This window comes from Rhinolophus hipposideros (genome assembly GCF_964194185.1).
Source record: "Rhinolophus hipposideros genome assembly, chromosome: 9".
Taxonomy (NCBI): Eukaryota; Metazoa; Chordata; class Mammalia; order Chiroptera; family Rhinolophidae; genus Rhinolophus; species Rhinolophus hipposideros.
This window is the reverse complement of record NC_138055.1, coordinates 5422366-5440902: the sequence shown is the minus strand read 5'-3', so window position 1 is coordinate 5440902 and position 18537 is coordinate 5422366. Positions and strand designations below refer to the sequence as shown.

General features: G+C 47.1%; 1 protein-coding gene and 1 pseudogene across 5 annotated transcripts in view; both read right to left on the bottom strand.

Annotated features, from left to right (window-relative positions):
* ARFGAP3 (ARF GTPase activating protein 3) overlaps window positions 1-15482 on the bottom strand; it is a 48078-nt gene extending 32596 nt beyond the window's left edge. Inside the window, exons 1-4 of one of the 4 annotated variants that reach the window (XR_013993986.1) lie at window positions 14741-14940; window positions 9792-9910; window positions 4086-4158; window positions 576-707 (exon numbers count right to left, since the gene is read on the bottom strand). Coding sequence is in view for 3 of the 4 variants with exons in the window: in XM_081059202.1 (XP_080915328.1) it covers window positions 576-707; window positions 4086-4158; window positions 9792-9910; window positions 14741-14809 (393 nt within the window). In the remaining variant the exon portion in view is untranslated. Of the gene's footprint in view, window positions 1-575; window positions 708-4085; window positions 4159-9791; window positions 9911-14740 lie in introns of all 4 variants that reach the window. The other 3 variants (XM_081059202.1, XM_081059201.1, XM_081059203.1) reach the window with 3 other exon arrangements.
* Window positions 1561-4024, bottom strand: LOC308502055 (U6 snRNA-associated Sm-like protein LSm3; annotated as a pseudogene). Its single transcript has 2 exons — window positions 3997-4024; window positions 1561-1873 (listed from the first exon to the last, which is right to left on the bottom strand). The product of its transcript is annotated as a U6 snRNA-associated Sm-like protein LSm3 (transcript).
* Window positions 15483-18537: the final 3055 nt, after the last annotated feature.

Here is an 18537-nt window from a genome sequence, read left to right as displayed (position 1 = left end):
CTGAAGAGGGCGACACTCTGCCTGGTTTCAGCTCACACTGTCAACAAGTGTCCTTCTCGTGGTCTATTTAGTGACATGTTTTCACGTTTTTGTGCTTTTTTGTTAGTGATTTCATTGTTCAAAAATGGCCCTGAAACACAGTGCTGAGTGGGACCTGGCGTCCGTAAGCATGTGCCTCACGGAGAAAATACAGTCTCACTCAGACATGAGTTATAGTGCTGCTGGCCGCGTTCAATGTAGCGTCAACAATATGTGTTAAAGAAGGCGTCTTTAAACAGAAACACACGTAAGAGAAGGCTATGCTTTGATCAGTGCACGAAAATGTGGCCAGAAGCGAGACACCTGACCCTGGATTTCCCCTGGGACTGGGGTTTCAGCATTCGCTCCACCAGTGTTCAGAGCACACACACACACCCCCCCAAAGCACAGAACCACCATCAACGGTGAGAACCAGCTGGTGTTCCCTTGTAAGAGAATCCAGCGAGAAGGTTTTACTGTTTGGGATAAAAACCACTTTTCCTGCTGAAACGAATGTTCGCCTGAAGGAGACGACCCATCCAACCCGCTGTGCTTACGTCAGTGCCATGCTTCCGCAACGCCTCGGAGGCCAGCCACTTGATTTTCTCCTTGTAGAGCTGGGCCGCACGGCTGTTGTACTTGGCATTGGTGTCACTGGTGTCACACCCGTGTTGATGGAAGAAGGATGACTACAGAGGAGAGTGCGCAGATTACTAGCAATACTGCATTAAATCTAGCTTGGTGACCAAAAATGTGACTTCATGTTATGAAGGATTTTTTGAAAATACTAGTGAAAACCAAATTAATGTAAACCATGAACATGTTTAAAATAAAATTTTCCTTGTAAAAGGGAATACCCTCCACAGATGGTAACATGAATATTGGTAAAACTGGGCATGAGACTTGAATCACAAAATGAAATAACTGGCCCCTCACTTCTCTATTAAACCATTTGTGTCACTCTGAATGTTATTTGGGGGGATGCTTTCCACTCAGGACTACTTTTTTTTTCTGCATTAAAATAATTTTTTAAAAAACATCAAATTTAATTTAAATTTAAAAAAATCGGGGTGGCCCATTAGCTCAGTTGGTTAGAGCGTGGTGCTGGGAGCACCAAGGTTGCCGGTTCGATCCTTGCATGGGCCACTGTGAGCTGTGCCCTCCTTAAAAAAAAAAAAAGAGAATATCATTATGAGGGGTGTAAATGTCTATTACATTGTTTTGTACACCTGAAACTAATAAAAAAAATTTTTTTTTAATTTTTTTAAAATCAGAAATTGTCAGAAAAAACAATGGAGCAAATCAACTCCTGAAAGAAAGAGTATTGCATCCTGGTGACCAGATTTATTGGAAGGGTTGGAGGAAAATAAAAATGTAATTTAAGCTAAGAATTTGTGAGTTACCTGCAAATCAACTTGTTTCAGGAGTGGAAGAACCCTTGGTCATTTCTTAATATCAAATTTTACTCTGGTTTCTCTTTTAAATATCTCCTACATTTAAAGAGGCAATCATACAAAGCCTCCTATTTTCCATACAAGATAAATTATTTGTTTCAGCCAACTCTCAAAGGGGGGGCAACCAGTACAGCACCATCTGCCTCCCGGACAAAGAATCCTGGAATATTCTGTATTGTTGATTTATATATGTCTTCATACACTTCTTCATCAATTTCTATAGTAGTCACAGTTTCTTCCACATCTCCCAGTAACATATTTAAATGTCAATCAAAAGCATATCATCTACCTCAAAGCTCTGTCATTTCTCATTTTCACAGAAATTCACTCATCCAGGCCGAGCCTGATGAGACCCAGGGGTTCTCCTATGATGCTGGTAGTTTGTTGTTGATAGTTTATTACTTAAAATGTTTGTAGTTTGTCCAAACCCTGCCAGGACTACTTTTAATCCATGAGAAATCCATTTCAATTAGGATTCCATTGAATTGAAATTTCTGGCAAATTGGTTAGGAGCTACGCTAACCCTCACCTTCTTGGTCACTATTTCTTCATTAAGAGAAACAGCACAGGCAAGGTGACAAATGTTTACACAATTAGGGGAAACTGTTTTCAACCATCTTCTGAGGGTCCATGTAGAGACATGAAACACAGAATTCATATCTTAATTAAAGCAAGTATTGTAAAAACCGTATAAGCAATCCTTTTATTAACCCAATTTGATTAACAATAGTTTCGAGCACTCACATGTACCAGATTCTGCTCTAGGTTCTTTGGGCACCGTCCCATTACATCCTCATAGCAACACTATCAGCCACTTTACAGATGGGGAAACTGAAGCACAGAGAGGCTCCACAACTTGCCCAGAGTCACACAGTAAGCAGGGGCAGAGCAGGCACTCAAACCCAAGCAGGTGGCTCCTACTCCCGTGCATGAGCGAATGACCACTGACCTGACCCTCCCCATCCCATCCCCCACCTCTGCCACCTCTGCTGGCTGGAGATGAGAAAGCTGCTCTCTGGAGGGGTGAACGGACTCGCAACCTTGGGAAGGCTTAGAAATAAGGGCAGATCAAGTCACATCCATAGCGTTAAGTTTTGGAACAAGCTTGTGGACATCACGATAATGGGCACAGGTTTCTAATAAGTTAAGGTATGCCTTCCTTTTTTTTTCTTTTTTCTTTTTTTTAAACCCTGAGGCCATCTTGTGGTTACCAACTGTTTCCTAATCCCTTCACCTTCCCCCTTATCCCCACCCCCCCATCTAACAACCCTCAGTTTTTCCTTTGTCCCCAAAACTGTTTCTGATTAGTTCATTCACTTATTCTTTTCTTTAGATTCTGCATATAAATGAGATCATATGGTACTCGTTTTTCTCTTTCTGACTTATTTCACTTAACATAATGTTCTCTAGATCCATCCAAGTTATTGCAAATGGTAAGATTTCTTTCTTCTTTATGGCTGTGTAATACTCCAAGGGTATGCTTTCTTAATGGGGTAAAAATTGTTTCTTGGAAAATTAAAAAAAAAAATCTTAGATATTTTTTCACTTTGTGGTTTGTGATCCTCCAAAGCTCACCCTTACATGACAGAATCATATTCCTTAGTATTTAATTTCTCTCACTAGGGAAAACTTAAATCCAATTTAAATGTAAAATAATCAAATTTAAATTTCATTTTTCTGCTTTGGGAACAATAATGAATAAAGGTTGAGAAACACTGATCCAAGGGAATCTGTATTTTGAAAACTACTATTTTTGATTTATAATTTTAATTTTAAATATCTAGTTGATGCTAGATATAATTTTTATTTGAAATGCATACAAATTTGATTTCTTATACTTTGAATGTTTAATGGCATGTCTAAGGGAATTCTATTTACTCAGCCTCTACCATTTGGCATTATACAGAGGGTGTCAGTGCTTTGGGTGATTTTGCCAGTTCAGTGTTTCAGAATTCGGATATATTGATTTTGCAAATGAAGTTTAAAATGTTTGAGGATCCTTAGTAAGGTTTGTAAGCAGGGTTAAGAAAATCTGCTCTTTTATAATTATAAATTAAGTGACCACTTAATTGGTTATTTTTGCACACAAATTACTAAGTTTATACATTAATGATTTTCATATACTATATTTGAAGATTTGGAGACCAGATTTTTTTTTATTTGTAGATTTAATAAATTAAGGAAAATTCAGATGTAAGGAGCTCTCAGCATTTATTCCATTCTAGCACAAGAGTCACCCTCACATATTAAAAATTGTGTTGTCATAAAGAAGCCTTCCAGTTCTTCTACATCATCGCTTCCTGGTTTAATTTTCTTTAAAGCACTATCACCACCTGTTACTTTCTTCTATTTACTTATTTAATGACTGTCCCTGCCTATGAGAGAGGGGGCCTCATTTGTCCTGTTTGTCACATATCCCAGCACCTAGCCCAAAGCTTCCTGTGTGTTAGTTGTTTAATAGATTTGGGGATAAACAAGTCAACCAAATGGTCCAGCTGCAAAGCCCCTCATGTTTTGCCGTTACCCAACAGGGCCTCCCAAACACTGCCCATCCTGTGTCACCAGTGGAACACATATTTACACAGAAGGAAAACAAGTATGAGACGAACTTACTGCGTTCGCATTTCCTCCAACTTGCATGCATCGCAGCTGAAACCAAGACCAGTTAGAATCCAACTCCGTAGATCTAAAGGGAAAGAACATTCTTAAATGTTAATACTTTTCTTCCCCAGAATCAATGCACTCAACTTTTGAGAACAAGATTTCCTTGATCTTTAGGATCCTGAAGAATTCTTCGTTTATGTTCACAGTGACACATGCTTCCAGGACGCTGGACTCCAGGGTGCATGACGCTTGGTACAAGCAGCTCCTGGCCCCTCTCGTCCTGCCTAGAAGCCGAGGCTTTGCTGGCCCTGACTGCCTGCTCCCCCCACGCCTGACCACAGACCGGCCATGCAGGCCAGCGCACTTCTACTGCACTGACTCCAGCCAGCCATCTCTTCCAGGGGACAGGGACATGACAAGCTTCCTGGGGCTGCGGGAACACCTCTGACTCTTGGCCTCACATCGTCAGCGAGTTACAATCTAAAATGTGGTAATGTGTCTCTACTCACATAGATATCCTGTTTGGATCTTTTCAGGGCAGCTGTCCATTTGTCCAGTTTGACCCCAGTCGGAGCCTGAGGATGCCCATCATTTTACCATCAAGTGGAAGGGACCTGCCCAACCAACTCCATGAGGGACGGAAGAAAACTCGGGATTTCCTGCTCTTGAAGCGAAAGGGGCCAGTGTCTCCTACCCCACCACACCTATGCTCCACTTACCTGTAACCTAAGATCCCATCGAGCAAGGTAAAGGCAAGGAGTGTATTTCCCAACAATAAAAATTCACCAGGTGATTGATCAGCGTTGAGCAAGGTATGATAGAGCAATGATGTTAGAAGTCTTTATGTTGAATCCATAGATATGAGCAAAAAGCAGGGCTACCCCACAGTAGCTTGCCCCCCACTAACTGTAAAGGAATGTGGACTTGAAAGTGGGTGCAGGTAGAATACCTTTACAAAACGGGCAGGGTAGAGAGAAAAGAGGCTTCAGGTCCACCCAAAATTTCCTTTCATGCTGCCCTTCCATTTACTAATTTCTATGCCTTTTTGTATCATTTAACCTTCATGCATGTTGGAATGCTATTTGGAAGCCCCTAGCTACCTTAAGATTAATAATAATACTAATATTATTATTACATATACATATGACAAATCCACTTCATGATGATATATAAAAATTAAACCATATTTTATAAGAAACACATTTACCAAAGACAAAAGAAAATCTTTCAGAATTTATTTGATTACCAAGCAAGGTGATAAACTGTGTATCTTGTTCTGAAATCCTTTCTCTGAAAGACTTTGCTTAGTCACCACATTTTCAGGACTGCCCCGCAGACGGCATATGGAGCCAGGGGCTGTCCCCCCTCTCCTCCCCGCCATAGGGATAACAACACAGTCTCTGGACACAGACTGAGAGAGTGCAAATGTCAGCTCTGCCCTTACTAGCTTCATGGCCTTAGGGAAGTTACCTAACCTCTCTGTGCCTTACTCTCCTCATCTGTAAAGTGGGGATAATTACAGTATTATCTATTTCATTTTTGTAGACATTAAATAAGCTGGTGTCTGAAAAGTGCTTGGCTCGTGGTAAACACCATCTGCTAAAATTCTCACCATCATCATCATCTTGGTAACCCTGTCACACTGTATCCTAAGCAGCCAGCTCCAGAGGACACATACGTCCCATATTTTTCTCATCCTCAAGCACAGGCACATACTAGGTACCTGACCTAAAGTATGTCCTAAAATCGATGCTACAAGGACTCAGACTTGCTAATCTGCCTTACAACTTTTGGTCCTAAACTATCTTTAAAAAAATAAAGCCAAACATTTCTCTGTATATTTCTTAGAAATGAAGGTTTAAAAAAGCCTAATTGTTCTAGAAATGAGCTGACAGGGATTTTATCTGATACACCTGGAATTTCCAAACAGACGGTTTTAATGCCAATGGACTCTGACAACAGCCAACCTTAACAAGAACCCTGAATTACTCATCAGTGCCCAATCCACACGAGGAGGTGACTCAATGTCGGTTATTTCTTATCTTTAATTTAGATTAAGAGATGGGGGAAGGTAAGAGTCTCTGAGTGCTAAGGAAAAAGCAAAGCCGCGAAAGTAAGAAAAAATAAAGAATTGGTGTCACTTGAACAGAACAGCTCCTGTTAACCAACCAGGTAAACGAGAAAACAGGTTTCCCACAATCTCTGTAATCCTTATGAGTCAAGACACAGCTCCTGAAAAATGGCACGAATTTGCTTCCCTCGTGGCTGCCAAAGTCAGTATTTCTTTGTAAGCAGAGCACCTGGATTTCAGAAACTTACGAAATCAGGACTCACCTCATAAGCACGGCAGGGTTATCCTGAAAGCAGGAACCGGTAATGGCATAAACCACACCACAATTCATCGTGACTTACTCAGAGACAAATCCAGGAGCAGCTCTCAGGAAGCCACTGGTGTATAACTGGCTTGACTGCTTAACCTAAGGTCATGTGAGATGTCACCTTTCCACGCTAACCTCATCCAAAGGCGCACTGAGCAGGCGCCCAGGTGGTTCCACTGTCAGCATGTGCTGGCGGCTCGCCACGCGCCAGGCTTCAGGGGGCTCCATTCGCTCACTCCTCCCAACACCCTATACTAGTCTTCTCATCCCCACTTTCAAGGGCAGGAAACTGAGACACCGAGAGGTAAGGACCACACCCGGAGCTGGGAGCTCGTAAGGGGTGACTCGGATTCAGACCCGCAGCGGCCAGCTGGGCTGCAGTCTCGGCTCCTACCGCCTAACCAGCGCCCCCTCGTCGTCTCGGTGGGGCGCCTGCTGTGCCCAGGACCCTGTCAGCCTTCAAAGCCCAGGAACACCCCTCAGGGGCCTCAGGAGGGGAGTAGAAGCTCCCAGCCTGGCAATCAAGACGCTCCACAACATCCCACAAGTCGTCCCCTTTGAACACGATTTCTCCTCATTTTCCGACACATAAAAAGTAGCCACTAAACACTTCACTGCTGTACACGCACCTCTACACCTTTTCTTCACGTCTGAGTGCTGGCCTCCTTTTCCCTGCCTGTGTCCATTACCAAAAGCTCACCAAGCCCTCAAAGTTCACTGCAGATGCTCCCCCCTCCTAAACGATGCCTACTTTTCCCACTAGACTTGCACGCAGCATTTTGTTTCCATCTCTGTGCCACACTCCACAGTCTTTCTTCTTATTCATGCTGTGTATAAGCCTGTCCCTACCCCCCGCCCCACAAGATCAGTGCAGGGACTAGATCCCATTCACCTTTCATAAGCTCCTAAGACATACTTAGCAGTGAACTTGAGAACGAACAGAGCCAGAGGGAGGGCAGCGCCGTGAGACAGGCTCTCACAGGTACTGGAGTGGAGACGTCTGAGTCCTGGCAGGTGGGGGGGGGGATAGGGAATGTGGGGGGCGGGGCTCCATCTAGTTAGGTCCACTCTGCAGTCAGCCCCTAAGGCAGTCTGCCATTTCCCTAGATGCCTAACCTGCCTTGCCCTTTTTGCTTGGCAAAAGTCAGTTTGTAAATATTTTCCTTTGCAAAATTGTTGACTTAAAATTCTACTCAAACCCCTCCGCCAAACAAAAAACACCCCATTTAAATACATATTCCACCATGCCAAACTGCTAACATGATCATGTCTGGGAAATGGGACCACGTGTGTGCACTCATGTGCATATGTGTGTGAATGTGTACCTGTGTGCGTGCATGTGTGTATGTGTGTACATGTGTGTGTGCATGTGTGTGTGCATGTGTGTACATGTGTGTACGTGTGTGTATGTACATTTGTGTGTCTGCATGTACGTGTGTGTGTGGCTTGCAGGAGCAGAGGAAGAAGAGGGGAAAAGGGATTCCAGATGAGGGCTTTCACTTGTTACTTTATATACTTTGGGACTGCTGGATCTTTTTCCCAGTGAGCTAGTGTTTGTACTATTTTTTTCATCAGTAAAAAATGTTCAAAGAGAAGCTCCCCACCTCTTAAAACAAAAGATACTGAATACCCTTATCCTTTCTCTTTTCTCAAGACTTTCTCTTGCCCAAATCCTAGGCTGCCGCTCTTTAAACAGTGCTTTTTTTAACAGTTGATTCGAATCATTGGTAAGCACTGTGATTCATACAGTTATATTTATCTGACGTTTAAAAGGCTGGTGATTAAACCTGCAACGGCCCAAACAAACCCTGCTGTCCAGCCTCACCAGGCTGTAGGTCAGGCCTTCCCTCAACTGGGGAACATGTCAGAAAACCACCTCACTTCCTGGAATGGTTTAAGCTGGCCGTGTGCTTTAGTGGTGAGGAAAAGGGAGGGCGAGATTATTAAGGGCAGGGCTTGGCAGAGAGGAAGAGGGAAAGAACACATCAAAGAGAAGGGAAGACAACCAATAATGTGTTGCCTCGAGTCCAGCCTTTGTGGGCTCTGGGCTCTGGGCAGAGTAAGTCATCGTGTTAACTGGCAACCATTAGTGGGAGGATGGGGAGGGCGGGAAGGGGGGGCCTACATTAAAAATAAACTTGCCCTGGCAAGTAAACCCCTCAATATTTAAAAAAGAGACAAGGACAGGGTAGTGTATTCAAAATATTCTGGGACCAGCATCTAAGAAAAAAGAAGAAACTGATGCTCTAAAACCAATAAGCACACACCTAAGAATTCCCTTTTCTAGATAATTACCTATGGAGTTATATGGCTATAAATATTTAGCACATCAGGCCTTTACAAATTGATTTCTGAAAAAAGAACTTAGGAAAGTTCTCTTTAAGTTAATATATTAAAAAAGAAATTATGTTGCGATCGTCACTACTCAGTTTTTATGCTATCATACAAAATATCTCATCATGAATTACAAGACTTTATCTTCCAGGAACAAATGCTCTTCACAATAATATAAAATAAAATTCCTTAAGTCATAATATAAAATAAAATTGCTCGCCACTTTCCAAGTAACATTCCTGCCTAGCTGGTTCCTTCCCTGGGAGAAGAAGCAGCAGGGAAATAGGGGACAGGATCCAACCTGGCCGTTCGGTGGCGCCCTGGCAAGCCCTGCTTGGCTTCCAAGCCCGAGTCTGGCTGGGATCCTTTTGTTATTATTTCAATTTCTTTTACCTCCCCCTGGACTTGGGGCTCTGTGTGTCCAGAGGGGCGTCTTTCTCTGATACACACAAAGGCCCCGCCTGGGCACTACCAGTGTCAGGGTAGAGGAGAGGAACTTGCCAGAAGGAGACAATGCAGCCCAAGACTTCACTAAAATTCATACAAAAATCGTCGCTCGGGCTTTGTGGTGTTGTGTGGTGCGAGCCAGGGTCGGAGGGTTATGCCAGAAGTGAAACCCTGCTCTGAGGCCCTGGCTCTCCACCTGTGGGGTGGAGGACAGACCCACAGCACCCAACTCCCCTCCTACCATGAGTGTCCCAGCAGGGCGCCTTTGTCGTTATTACAAGATAATAAAGGGAAAGGAAATACTGTCTCCAGGCCTCCATTCTGACTGTCTTCACCACCAGGGCCTCAGGTCTCTCACACACAGCTCTATATACCAGTAACTGGATAGAAAAGAACACATTTTCCCAGTTTACTTAATTATGTAAGAACTTAAATCTCTAACTCATAATCAACTTCTCACCTACTCGATGTCAAAGGAAACATAAAGGAAAAAGGGGAAAGAGTCCCATAGGACAATGGAACCGCTCCCACTACCCAAGAGGACAGACTTACTTACCGAATAAAGCTCAAGTGGACACCAAGTGACCGGTGTGAGCCTGAGCAGTCGATGCAGAGAAACACCCCGTAGGTTATGCTGGCCCAGCTGGGGTTTTTGGCACCGCAATCAAAGCACACCTGAAAGAAGATGTTACGTTCTGTTACTTATTACGTTCTATTAGCCAAACGAGCCGTCCCATAGGATACAGTACAGGATTTAGCTTGAAAGCTGCTTAACCTTTACAATTTAAACTGGTTGTTAGAAACTATCTCACCCAGATTTTAAAAACCTCAAACTTCACTTCATTTTATTAGCGTATATATAATTATATGTTAATACAGTAATATTAATACAACCCAATAGTTACGTAGCACGTTAGTGTTACGCAGTACGTGTCTACCATAACACCGCAGTGTCACACTGCACCGCCGTACCTACCACTGTCTATTATAACACACGATGCGCAGTGACGAGCAAGCAGGCGTGGATCTTCTCGAACATCGCCTTTCCTTGAAGCATCAACGCGGTTCCCAGCAGTCCCGCAAAGGGACACTAGTCGTGGATGGCCTTGCTCAGAATGCTCCAGGCCTTCCAGTCCCCGGGACAGTGGCTCTAGACCAGATGGCAGGGCACGGACAGATACTTCTCTCCTCACCCAGAGGAGGAGGACAGGGTGCTGGGCAGACTCCGAGCTGCCCCCAATAATCCTCCCCTCCTGGTATTCACACCCTTGTGGAATTCCTCCCGCACTTTTTCAGGGTGGTCCGTGTGACCATAATGTGGCAGGCATGCCACATACCACTTCCCAATTAGGTTACAAAAGATGCTCTGGCTTCCTGTCTCTCTGTTGCTCTCTCTCCCCTGGCTCACTAGCTCTGGGGGAAGCCAGCTGCCATGTCTTGCGGACACTCGGGCAGCCCAGTGGAGAGGCTCTGGGGCCAGTGCCGGGTGGGGCCGGCCGCCCTGCGAGTGAGCCTGAGAGTGGGAACTCCAGCTTGCAGACGACTGCAACCTCAGCACAGAGAGAGCCCGGGCGTCCTTTCCTCAACACTGACTGAGGTCAAATATTCTTCATCTGATCACAGGATTAGTCTAAAATACACAGTGCTTGTCATGGAAATTCACGCGTAATTAATTAAAGTCAGAAAAACAGGACAGTAAAAATTCCACTAATAGGAGAACTGCTTTTAATTTTTTCCCCCACAATAAAAGCTCCCATATTTTCTATATGCTTCATAGGCACAACAACCTATGTGAACATTGTCCCAACTATAATCATCAAGAAAGACCTGGCTTCTGCACTTTGAAGGCAATACGAGAGCAAAAACATGAGTGGGTTTCCCAAAGCCCCTCACCATCATAGGCCCACAATGAGCATGCAGGAATCGTGGGGATGGAGTGACAATTGACATGAAAGGTGCCAGCCATTCATTTCAGAGTTACTGGCAGGCGCTCAGGTATTAAGAAGTAGGTGGCGTCGCTGATTCCACAAACACGTGCTGAGCCCCTTCCCCCTGCCAAGGCACATGCTGGCCTTTGAAGAGCTCACTGTGCAGTGGGAGGAAGGACACAGAAATTCAGATACCCTGTGATCACAGGCGTCAGAGTAAGGAATCCACTTATGTGGGACTCTGCCCAAGGTGCCATCCCTCTGCCACTGTGATCCCTCACTTACTCAACTAAGAGTTGTGTATGTTTGTACAATCAACTATGTACCTGGAGCACCCAGAGCACGTGTAAGAAGGTGGGTCAGGAAGAGCCCACAGACGAGCAGTCTAGAGGGTAGGACAATTAGGGACAAGGTTGAATCTTAGTAAGCAAGGACAGGATGCATCCATTTCTCTAGACAGGGTCCTGGTGGCACTTGGGACCTCAAGAAGAGAGTCTAAAAGGACAGCAAGTGGCAACAGCCTGTGCAGGAAATGGCCCTGTGGACAGAGGTGACAGCAGAGATTGGGTGTGCACGGCCCAGGGCAGCAAGCCGGAGAACCACCCCTGAGGTGGCTACACAAGAGAGCCATGGGGAGTGGAACATGCACAGCGTCCTCCTGACCCACTGAGATGAGGAATTGCTAGAGTGTAGCTCCCTGAGGGCGGGGCCCTGTCCATCTTGTTCACCTGAGCCAAGCGCCGAGCCTGGCACAAAGTGGCATTAAAGGCACACACAGGTAGTGGGGCAGTTTGGAGGCGTGGAGACTGGGACCTGTGGGATCTGAGGTCGGGAGGCAGTTAGAAATCCAAGCCTGGTGCTCACACACCGCCTTGATTCTCCTGCTTGCAGGACCCTGCGCTGAGAGTGGGACTGCTCTTTGTTTTCATACGAAATCCCAAACCCAAGTGGAGACATGCTTTTCTAAGCAGAGTATCAATTATTATGGTGACGAGAAATAGTTTTGATTAACGATTTGTTTTGCCTAATGATGAGAATAATAATTGCTATAGAAAGAAGTTAATATTGACTACTCCCTGTCAGGCACTGTTGTTGGCCAATCGAATCTTTAGAACAACCCTATAAGAAGGTACGGTTATCGGCCCCATCGGGACCCGCTTCCTGGGTGTGTGTGATCTGGGCCCCGTACTCAGAAGGGCCCATGACTGCTTAACGTTCTCATCTCATCTTGAAATTCTTAATACTTTTCAAACGACAGCCCTGAGTTTTCATGCAAATCAGGTAGCACAGTTTTGATCCCCATTTTAGAGAAAACTAATGAATTCTGAAATTAAGTATCACAGCTAAGAAGGGGTATCGCGGGGACCGGACCCAAGGCAGTCTGCGCCCCGACCCCCTCCTCACCCCATCATCACACTGCCTCTCACACGGCCAGCAGCCTTCATCCTTCACCCACTGGACTGTGTACTCCGAGAAGGCAGGAGCCTGTCTCTTTATTCAGGGTGCATCAGTGTACCCTCAATACTTGGCACGGTGCCCAGCACACCACCGGTGCTCAATGGATGTTTGTTGAAGGAATAACTTAAGGAATCAATATAAAACTAAGGAACATTATAGCTTCAAGGCGGGATTTTACAAACTAGAAAGCTGACCCTTATGAGTTAAAACCTTTGGTCCAGAGTAAATGATCATCATACACGAGAGGAAGCAATTGGACACCACATTCTGAAAGTAAACCGAGTTGTTTTTCTTTACCTACCTTTCCTGTCTCGTGTACCTTACAGCTCCTTTTCAGAACCCCATTTTGAAAATGCTTCGTGTCCTACAACTCTTCCACATCACTAAAACTAGTTTTCATCTTTGTTTAGGTAATGGTTTCTTACTAATGATCGAATAAAAAGTCTTAAGAAATGTAACACACACAAAAAAATGTAAGAAATGTAATCAGAAAATGTAATCAAGAAATGTAACATACACAAAAAAATGTAGTGTGGAACATCACCAGAAAATATTTTTGCTCAGTGCTTTTATTAATCCCATTACAGCATGTAAAATGTTCCACAGGTGTGTTAGTCATAATAAAAATAACAATAACAAAAAAGAGCTGATGTGTATTGAAGGCTAATGTACGGTGATACTGCTCTAATTGCTTTTCCTAGATTTTCTTAAATATTTAATCCTCACACTAACCCTCTGAGACAGATCCTGCTCATGTCCCATTTTCAGGAAAACAGGTACAAAGTGGTCAGGTAACCTGCCCAAGGGGACACAGAAAGTAGCAGGGTCCTGATAACAATTGCTCAGGACCACACATGTCCCTCAAAGTGTCTCTTGGTAGAAAGGCACTGACTTCTTGTTTGAAAAGGGCACCTTCCCTTTGAAGAATTCTAGTTACAGGAACCACTCTTTAATAAACGGGTCAATCTAAACCTGAAAATCAAGAAACTAGCACAGAAACCACTCTGGAGAATTCCCGGAGCCTTTCTCCTCCTGACTTTCCTACCTCCCTGTCCCACTCTTTGTGGGCTGTAAAGTGATGGGCTCCCCATCCCCGTCAAGAGCGAACACAAAGACACCTAAATTCTGTAAGACTCGGGAACTTTCTCTGCCATCGCGTCACGGCTCCTGTGGCCATGCTCGTTAACAGCTGTTCACTGTGGAGGTGACGCGGGGACCGGACAGAAGTCCTGTCACAGGAAGGGAGGGGAGAGTCCACGCTGACGCGACAGCCCTTTGCACCCTCCAGGTTCCACTCCGACCTGTGAGCCTCGGCGGAGGGTGTCCCTTTAGCTGTGTCATCACCGCTCCAGCCAGTTTAGAAAAGTCGTCAAAGTCACGGGGGGGGGGGGGGGGAGGGGAGAGCCTCTGGATGTGGCCAAACAAGGACACCGCCAGTCTCCAAAGCGACCCAGCGGGCAGAGAGGAAGGGTCTGCGTGGCTTTCCCAGCAGGACACGAGGGCCGGGAGCCACCGCACCCCCGCTGGGCAGCTGCATCAGGGACGCCGACGCTGCCATCAGAGGCCAGTGGGAACCGGCCGCTCCGCCGGCGCCCCCGGGGCACTCGAGACGAGTTCACGAGTGGGGAGGGGAGCGCGCTGCGCTTTTGCACACGCCGCGCGCTGCCACGGGAGCTCCGACCCGGCGCGCGCTTCCCCGCTGGGTCGCAGGTGCCCGCGCGCCGCCGCGCTCGGGGGACCCGGGCGTCCCCGGCTCGCTCGGGGCCCCGACCTCGGCCGCAGCCGGCTCAGGAGCCCCACAGCGTCCCCTCGGCCGCCCCCAGAGCCGCCCGCGCGCGGCCCGGCGTCCGGAACCCGCGGTGTCTCCCGGCCCCCGGGCCCCCAGGCGCTGTCGCCCCGCCGAGTCCCCAGCTGTGCGACCACTGCCCGCCCCTCCCTTGCCGAGGCTGGGGGGCGGCGAGCGGCCGGGACCCAGGGGAGGCCCGGCGGCCGCCAGTGCGACGTGTCACAGCGCAAAGCGGCTCCTCCTCCCTCCGCCGCGGCCGCTGGCGCCGCAGGGGCGGCCCGCGGGGTCCGGCAGGGACGCCGAGCAAACCCGAGCGCGCCCGGCGGCCGTTACCTTGTTGGTGGGCACCGAGCGGAGGCGCCTGAAGATGGTCAGGATGTCCTGCTTGCTGGGGTCCCCCATGGTCACCGGAGAACCGCGGGCGCCGCCAATCGAGGAGCGCTGACAAGGAGCGGTTGCCGCCTCCCGGAGCTAGACGCCGGCCCGGGGGCGGGGCTGCGCGTGACGGCCGGGCCCCGCCCACAGCCCCGCCCACAACGGGAGCGCACGCGCCGTTCTTCTCGAGGGGCCTCGCTCGCCTGGGCCGCCGGCCCCGCCCACTCGAGCCCCGCCCCCGGCGCTGCAGGCGCGGGCACCGGAGGCTCGTGCGCGGGTTCCGGTCCCCGTCGGCCTGTCGTGCGCGGCGGCGGGTGGCGCGCCTGAGCTGGGGTTGGGTTTAGTCCCGTGCGCACGGCCCTCGTAACGACTGCTCCCCTGCCCAGGGTCGTCTCCCTTCCATCCCGTCAGGGCGGCAGAACCGGTCACGTGAAGTGACACGGGAGGAGACCTGGGGAAAGGCCTACCCGCCGTTTCCGACAGAGGACTGGAGTCCCGACGCAGGGTTTTCGCTAGTCCCTGTCGACTGGCCTAATAAGTCTCCAGCTAATCCACCAAAAGAAAACGGGTTTATTCGCGAAAAGAAAAAGAAACGGAGCCACCAGGAAGTGCCAGCACCCTTGCAGCCTGGCCTGCCCTCCGGCTGCCCACGTGGGAAAAGGACCCAGCGGCAACATGGCTTCTCCCTTCATTCGCGTCCCTCCCCGGGAAATTGCCACGGAGTTCAACAGGAAGTCAAGACCAGAGCCAACCAAGGGCCCAGCTCCACCCACAAGTCCCTCCAGCTCGTGGTTAAGAATCCTAAAATGCCAGTTCACTTTCATCATCCCCTTTTGCTTGCCCTGGGTGGGGAGCTTTCTACGCCGAAAATTGGTTTTCTCTAAGTATCAGTTTGGGTCGAAGGTCAGTGAGAGAGAGCAGTTGTCAGGAGGCAAAAGGTGCGCGGTCAGAATTGAATACAGATGAGAAGCTCGACGTTTCCAGCACCTCAAGACTGTCCTATACCCGCTCGCTAACATTACTCGCTAGAAGGATTTAAACTTGGAGAAAGGGGTTTCTTGTACAAAAGTGGGTGTGGAGCCACCCGAAAATGTTGCCTGAGGTTGGGTGGTGCAGGGAAAGACAACAGGTTTTGGAGTCAAATGCAATACCTTGGCACCAAGCCCAGTCCTGCCAGCTACTTCTTAGCTCTGTCATCTTGCTCAAGTCACTTCTAGTCTCTAAAGCTTGGTTTGCTCATCTGTACAATGGGGTTAGAGATGAAGAATCCGTGCTGAGCGGCACAGGAGAGCAGCTGCCCAGAGAGAAGCCCTGGAAAAGCCTTTGGTGATGGTCCACTTTTAACCTATCTGGGTAGATACCCTCGGGGAAGTTGAAAGTTTGCCAGGACTAGGGTGGAACTTTTCCAAGGAAGAGAAAGTTATTTCCTTCCAGAACAGTACTTTATTTTTGCAGACAGCTATGACTATTTGGAAGTTCTTCCTTCTACGGAGTCCAAGTATATAGTCCTGTATTTTGTGTCTGTTGGTACTAGTTTGGCCTTAAATAGAAAACCTGGCATATTCATGAACAGTCATTCCTTTCTGATGGGGATGATGGTCCCACTTACCGTTTGGAGCTGAAATCTTACTAAGTTATGTATCAGGTTAAGGCAGGGTGTGTTTACTCAAGTCTTCGACACAGAGATCCCTTAGGAGAAGACAAAAAGTGCAAAGAAGTATAGATGGTGTCCACACGAATAAGCAGGTATAAGGGAAGGGGAAAATACCACCACTGTCTTCTCTCATCTGCTTATGTGTTCTTCATTGAACTTATTACCACCTGACACTATAATATGTAAATATATTTGCCACCCTTCACTTGAATATAAATTTCATGAGATCAGACCTATTTGGTCTGCCTCCCTAACCCCAGCACCTAGAACAATGCCTGGCATGTAGTATGTATCCAACAAAGATTTGTGGAACGGGCTTAGAATGTATAAAGAGTGTCACTCCCAATATCATAATGAGAAAAAGCCTTGCATAATCTACAAAGTCATACCTTCTCTTGAACCCATCAGATTGCTGAGGTTACAAAACAACCAAGTAAACTGACTTCCAAGAGAGACAAGCCTCTCCAAAAAAGAGATGCACATAAGAAGTCCTTAGATTGGGCAGAGCACAGGAAAAAGGTGGCTGCCATACAAGTGAGTAAGAGGAGGTCACATAAAAGTGTAATGAATTCTTAAAGGCGAGGGTGGCCGGGTGGCTCAGTTGGTCAGAGCACGAGCTCTGAGCAGTAGAGTTGCCGGTTCGATTCCCACATGGGCCAGTGAACTGTACCCTCCACAGCTAGATTGAAGATAACCAGCTATCACTGAGCTTCCGGAGGGGCAGCCAGATGGCTCATTTGGTTGGAGCATGAGCTCTCAACAACAAGGTTGCCGGTTCAATTCCCACATGGGATGGTGGGCTGTGCCCCCTGCAACTAAGATTGGAAACAGCAACTGGACTTGGAGTTGAGCTGCGCCCTCCACACTAGATTGAAAGACAATGACTTGGAGCTGATGGGCCCTGGAGAAACACACTGTTCCCCAATATTCCCCAATAAAAATTAAAAAACAATTCTTAAAGGCGAAATGTGAGCTAGCATTTGGAGTAGTTAGGGGGCCTCCAATATAAAGGAAGTTTATATTCATTCACAAGCTCTTTTCCATAAACCTGTACCAGAAATCTTTCTTCATAAGAAAGATGGAGACAGAGAAAGAGACTGGAGAGAAACCCCTTGTGGGGCAGGCATCCAGCTGTTGAGGGACAGGCACAAACCTCCACATACTTCTAAAGAGCAAAAGCAGCACACTCTCCCTCAGGTGACAGGCAAATATCCATTTCTGCCACGGGAGGAATAGAAGCAAAACCTAGTAATACCAAGTCCAAAAGGAAATAAGAAATCCTCTCTCTCTTAAAGAGGGTAAAGAGGCAAAATTTCACTGCTGCAGGAGGAAGGATAAAAGCAAAATTCCTCAACCCTAGGGGAAGTTCAGGAAACTGTTTGGGTTCAAAATCCTATACCCATACCAAACTGAGGTTGGCTACACTGGAAGAGGGGGAGGAAACTTCCAACCAACACCAACCACAGACACCATGACAGGTTTACTGTCATCAGAAGGAAGGCAGGAATGATGAGAAAGCCCCACCCCTGAGCCCCAGGCCCACAGGCCTAAGACAGGCTGGACCATGTCACCAGAGAACCTCCACCCACACATTCTTGAGCCCAGCCCTAAGTACCAAGCAGCAGCAGTCTACCACAGGGCGGGACAAGAGCGACAGTAAACAACTCTAGGACCCCAGTCCCAGCCGGTACTGTAAGCACAAGGTTACATCCTGTGGTGCACTGAGGGTGAACAGAGCAACAAAGCCACTTAACTCCTACCTAAATTGATGCAATCCCCACACTAATAACTTGACAGAAGTGGGCCCTTTTTAAAGTGTAAATACTATTTACTTCCGACGCTATTTTTGTGTGTTAGGGTTTCTCAACCTCAGCACTATTGACATTTTGGACTAGATAATTCTTTGTTATAGGGACAAAATCGCCCCTGGTTGAGGACCACTGTTCCGTACTCAATGTGCAGTATTCAAACAAACAAACAAAATTATGAGGCACACAGAAGAGCAAGGAAAACAACTATTGTCGAGGAATAAAATAATCAACAGATGATAGGGCCAGACTCAGAGAGGCTCCAGATGTTAGAACTGTCAGAGAAGGACTTG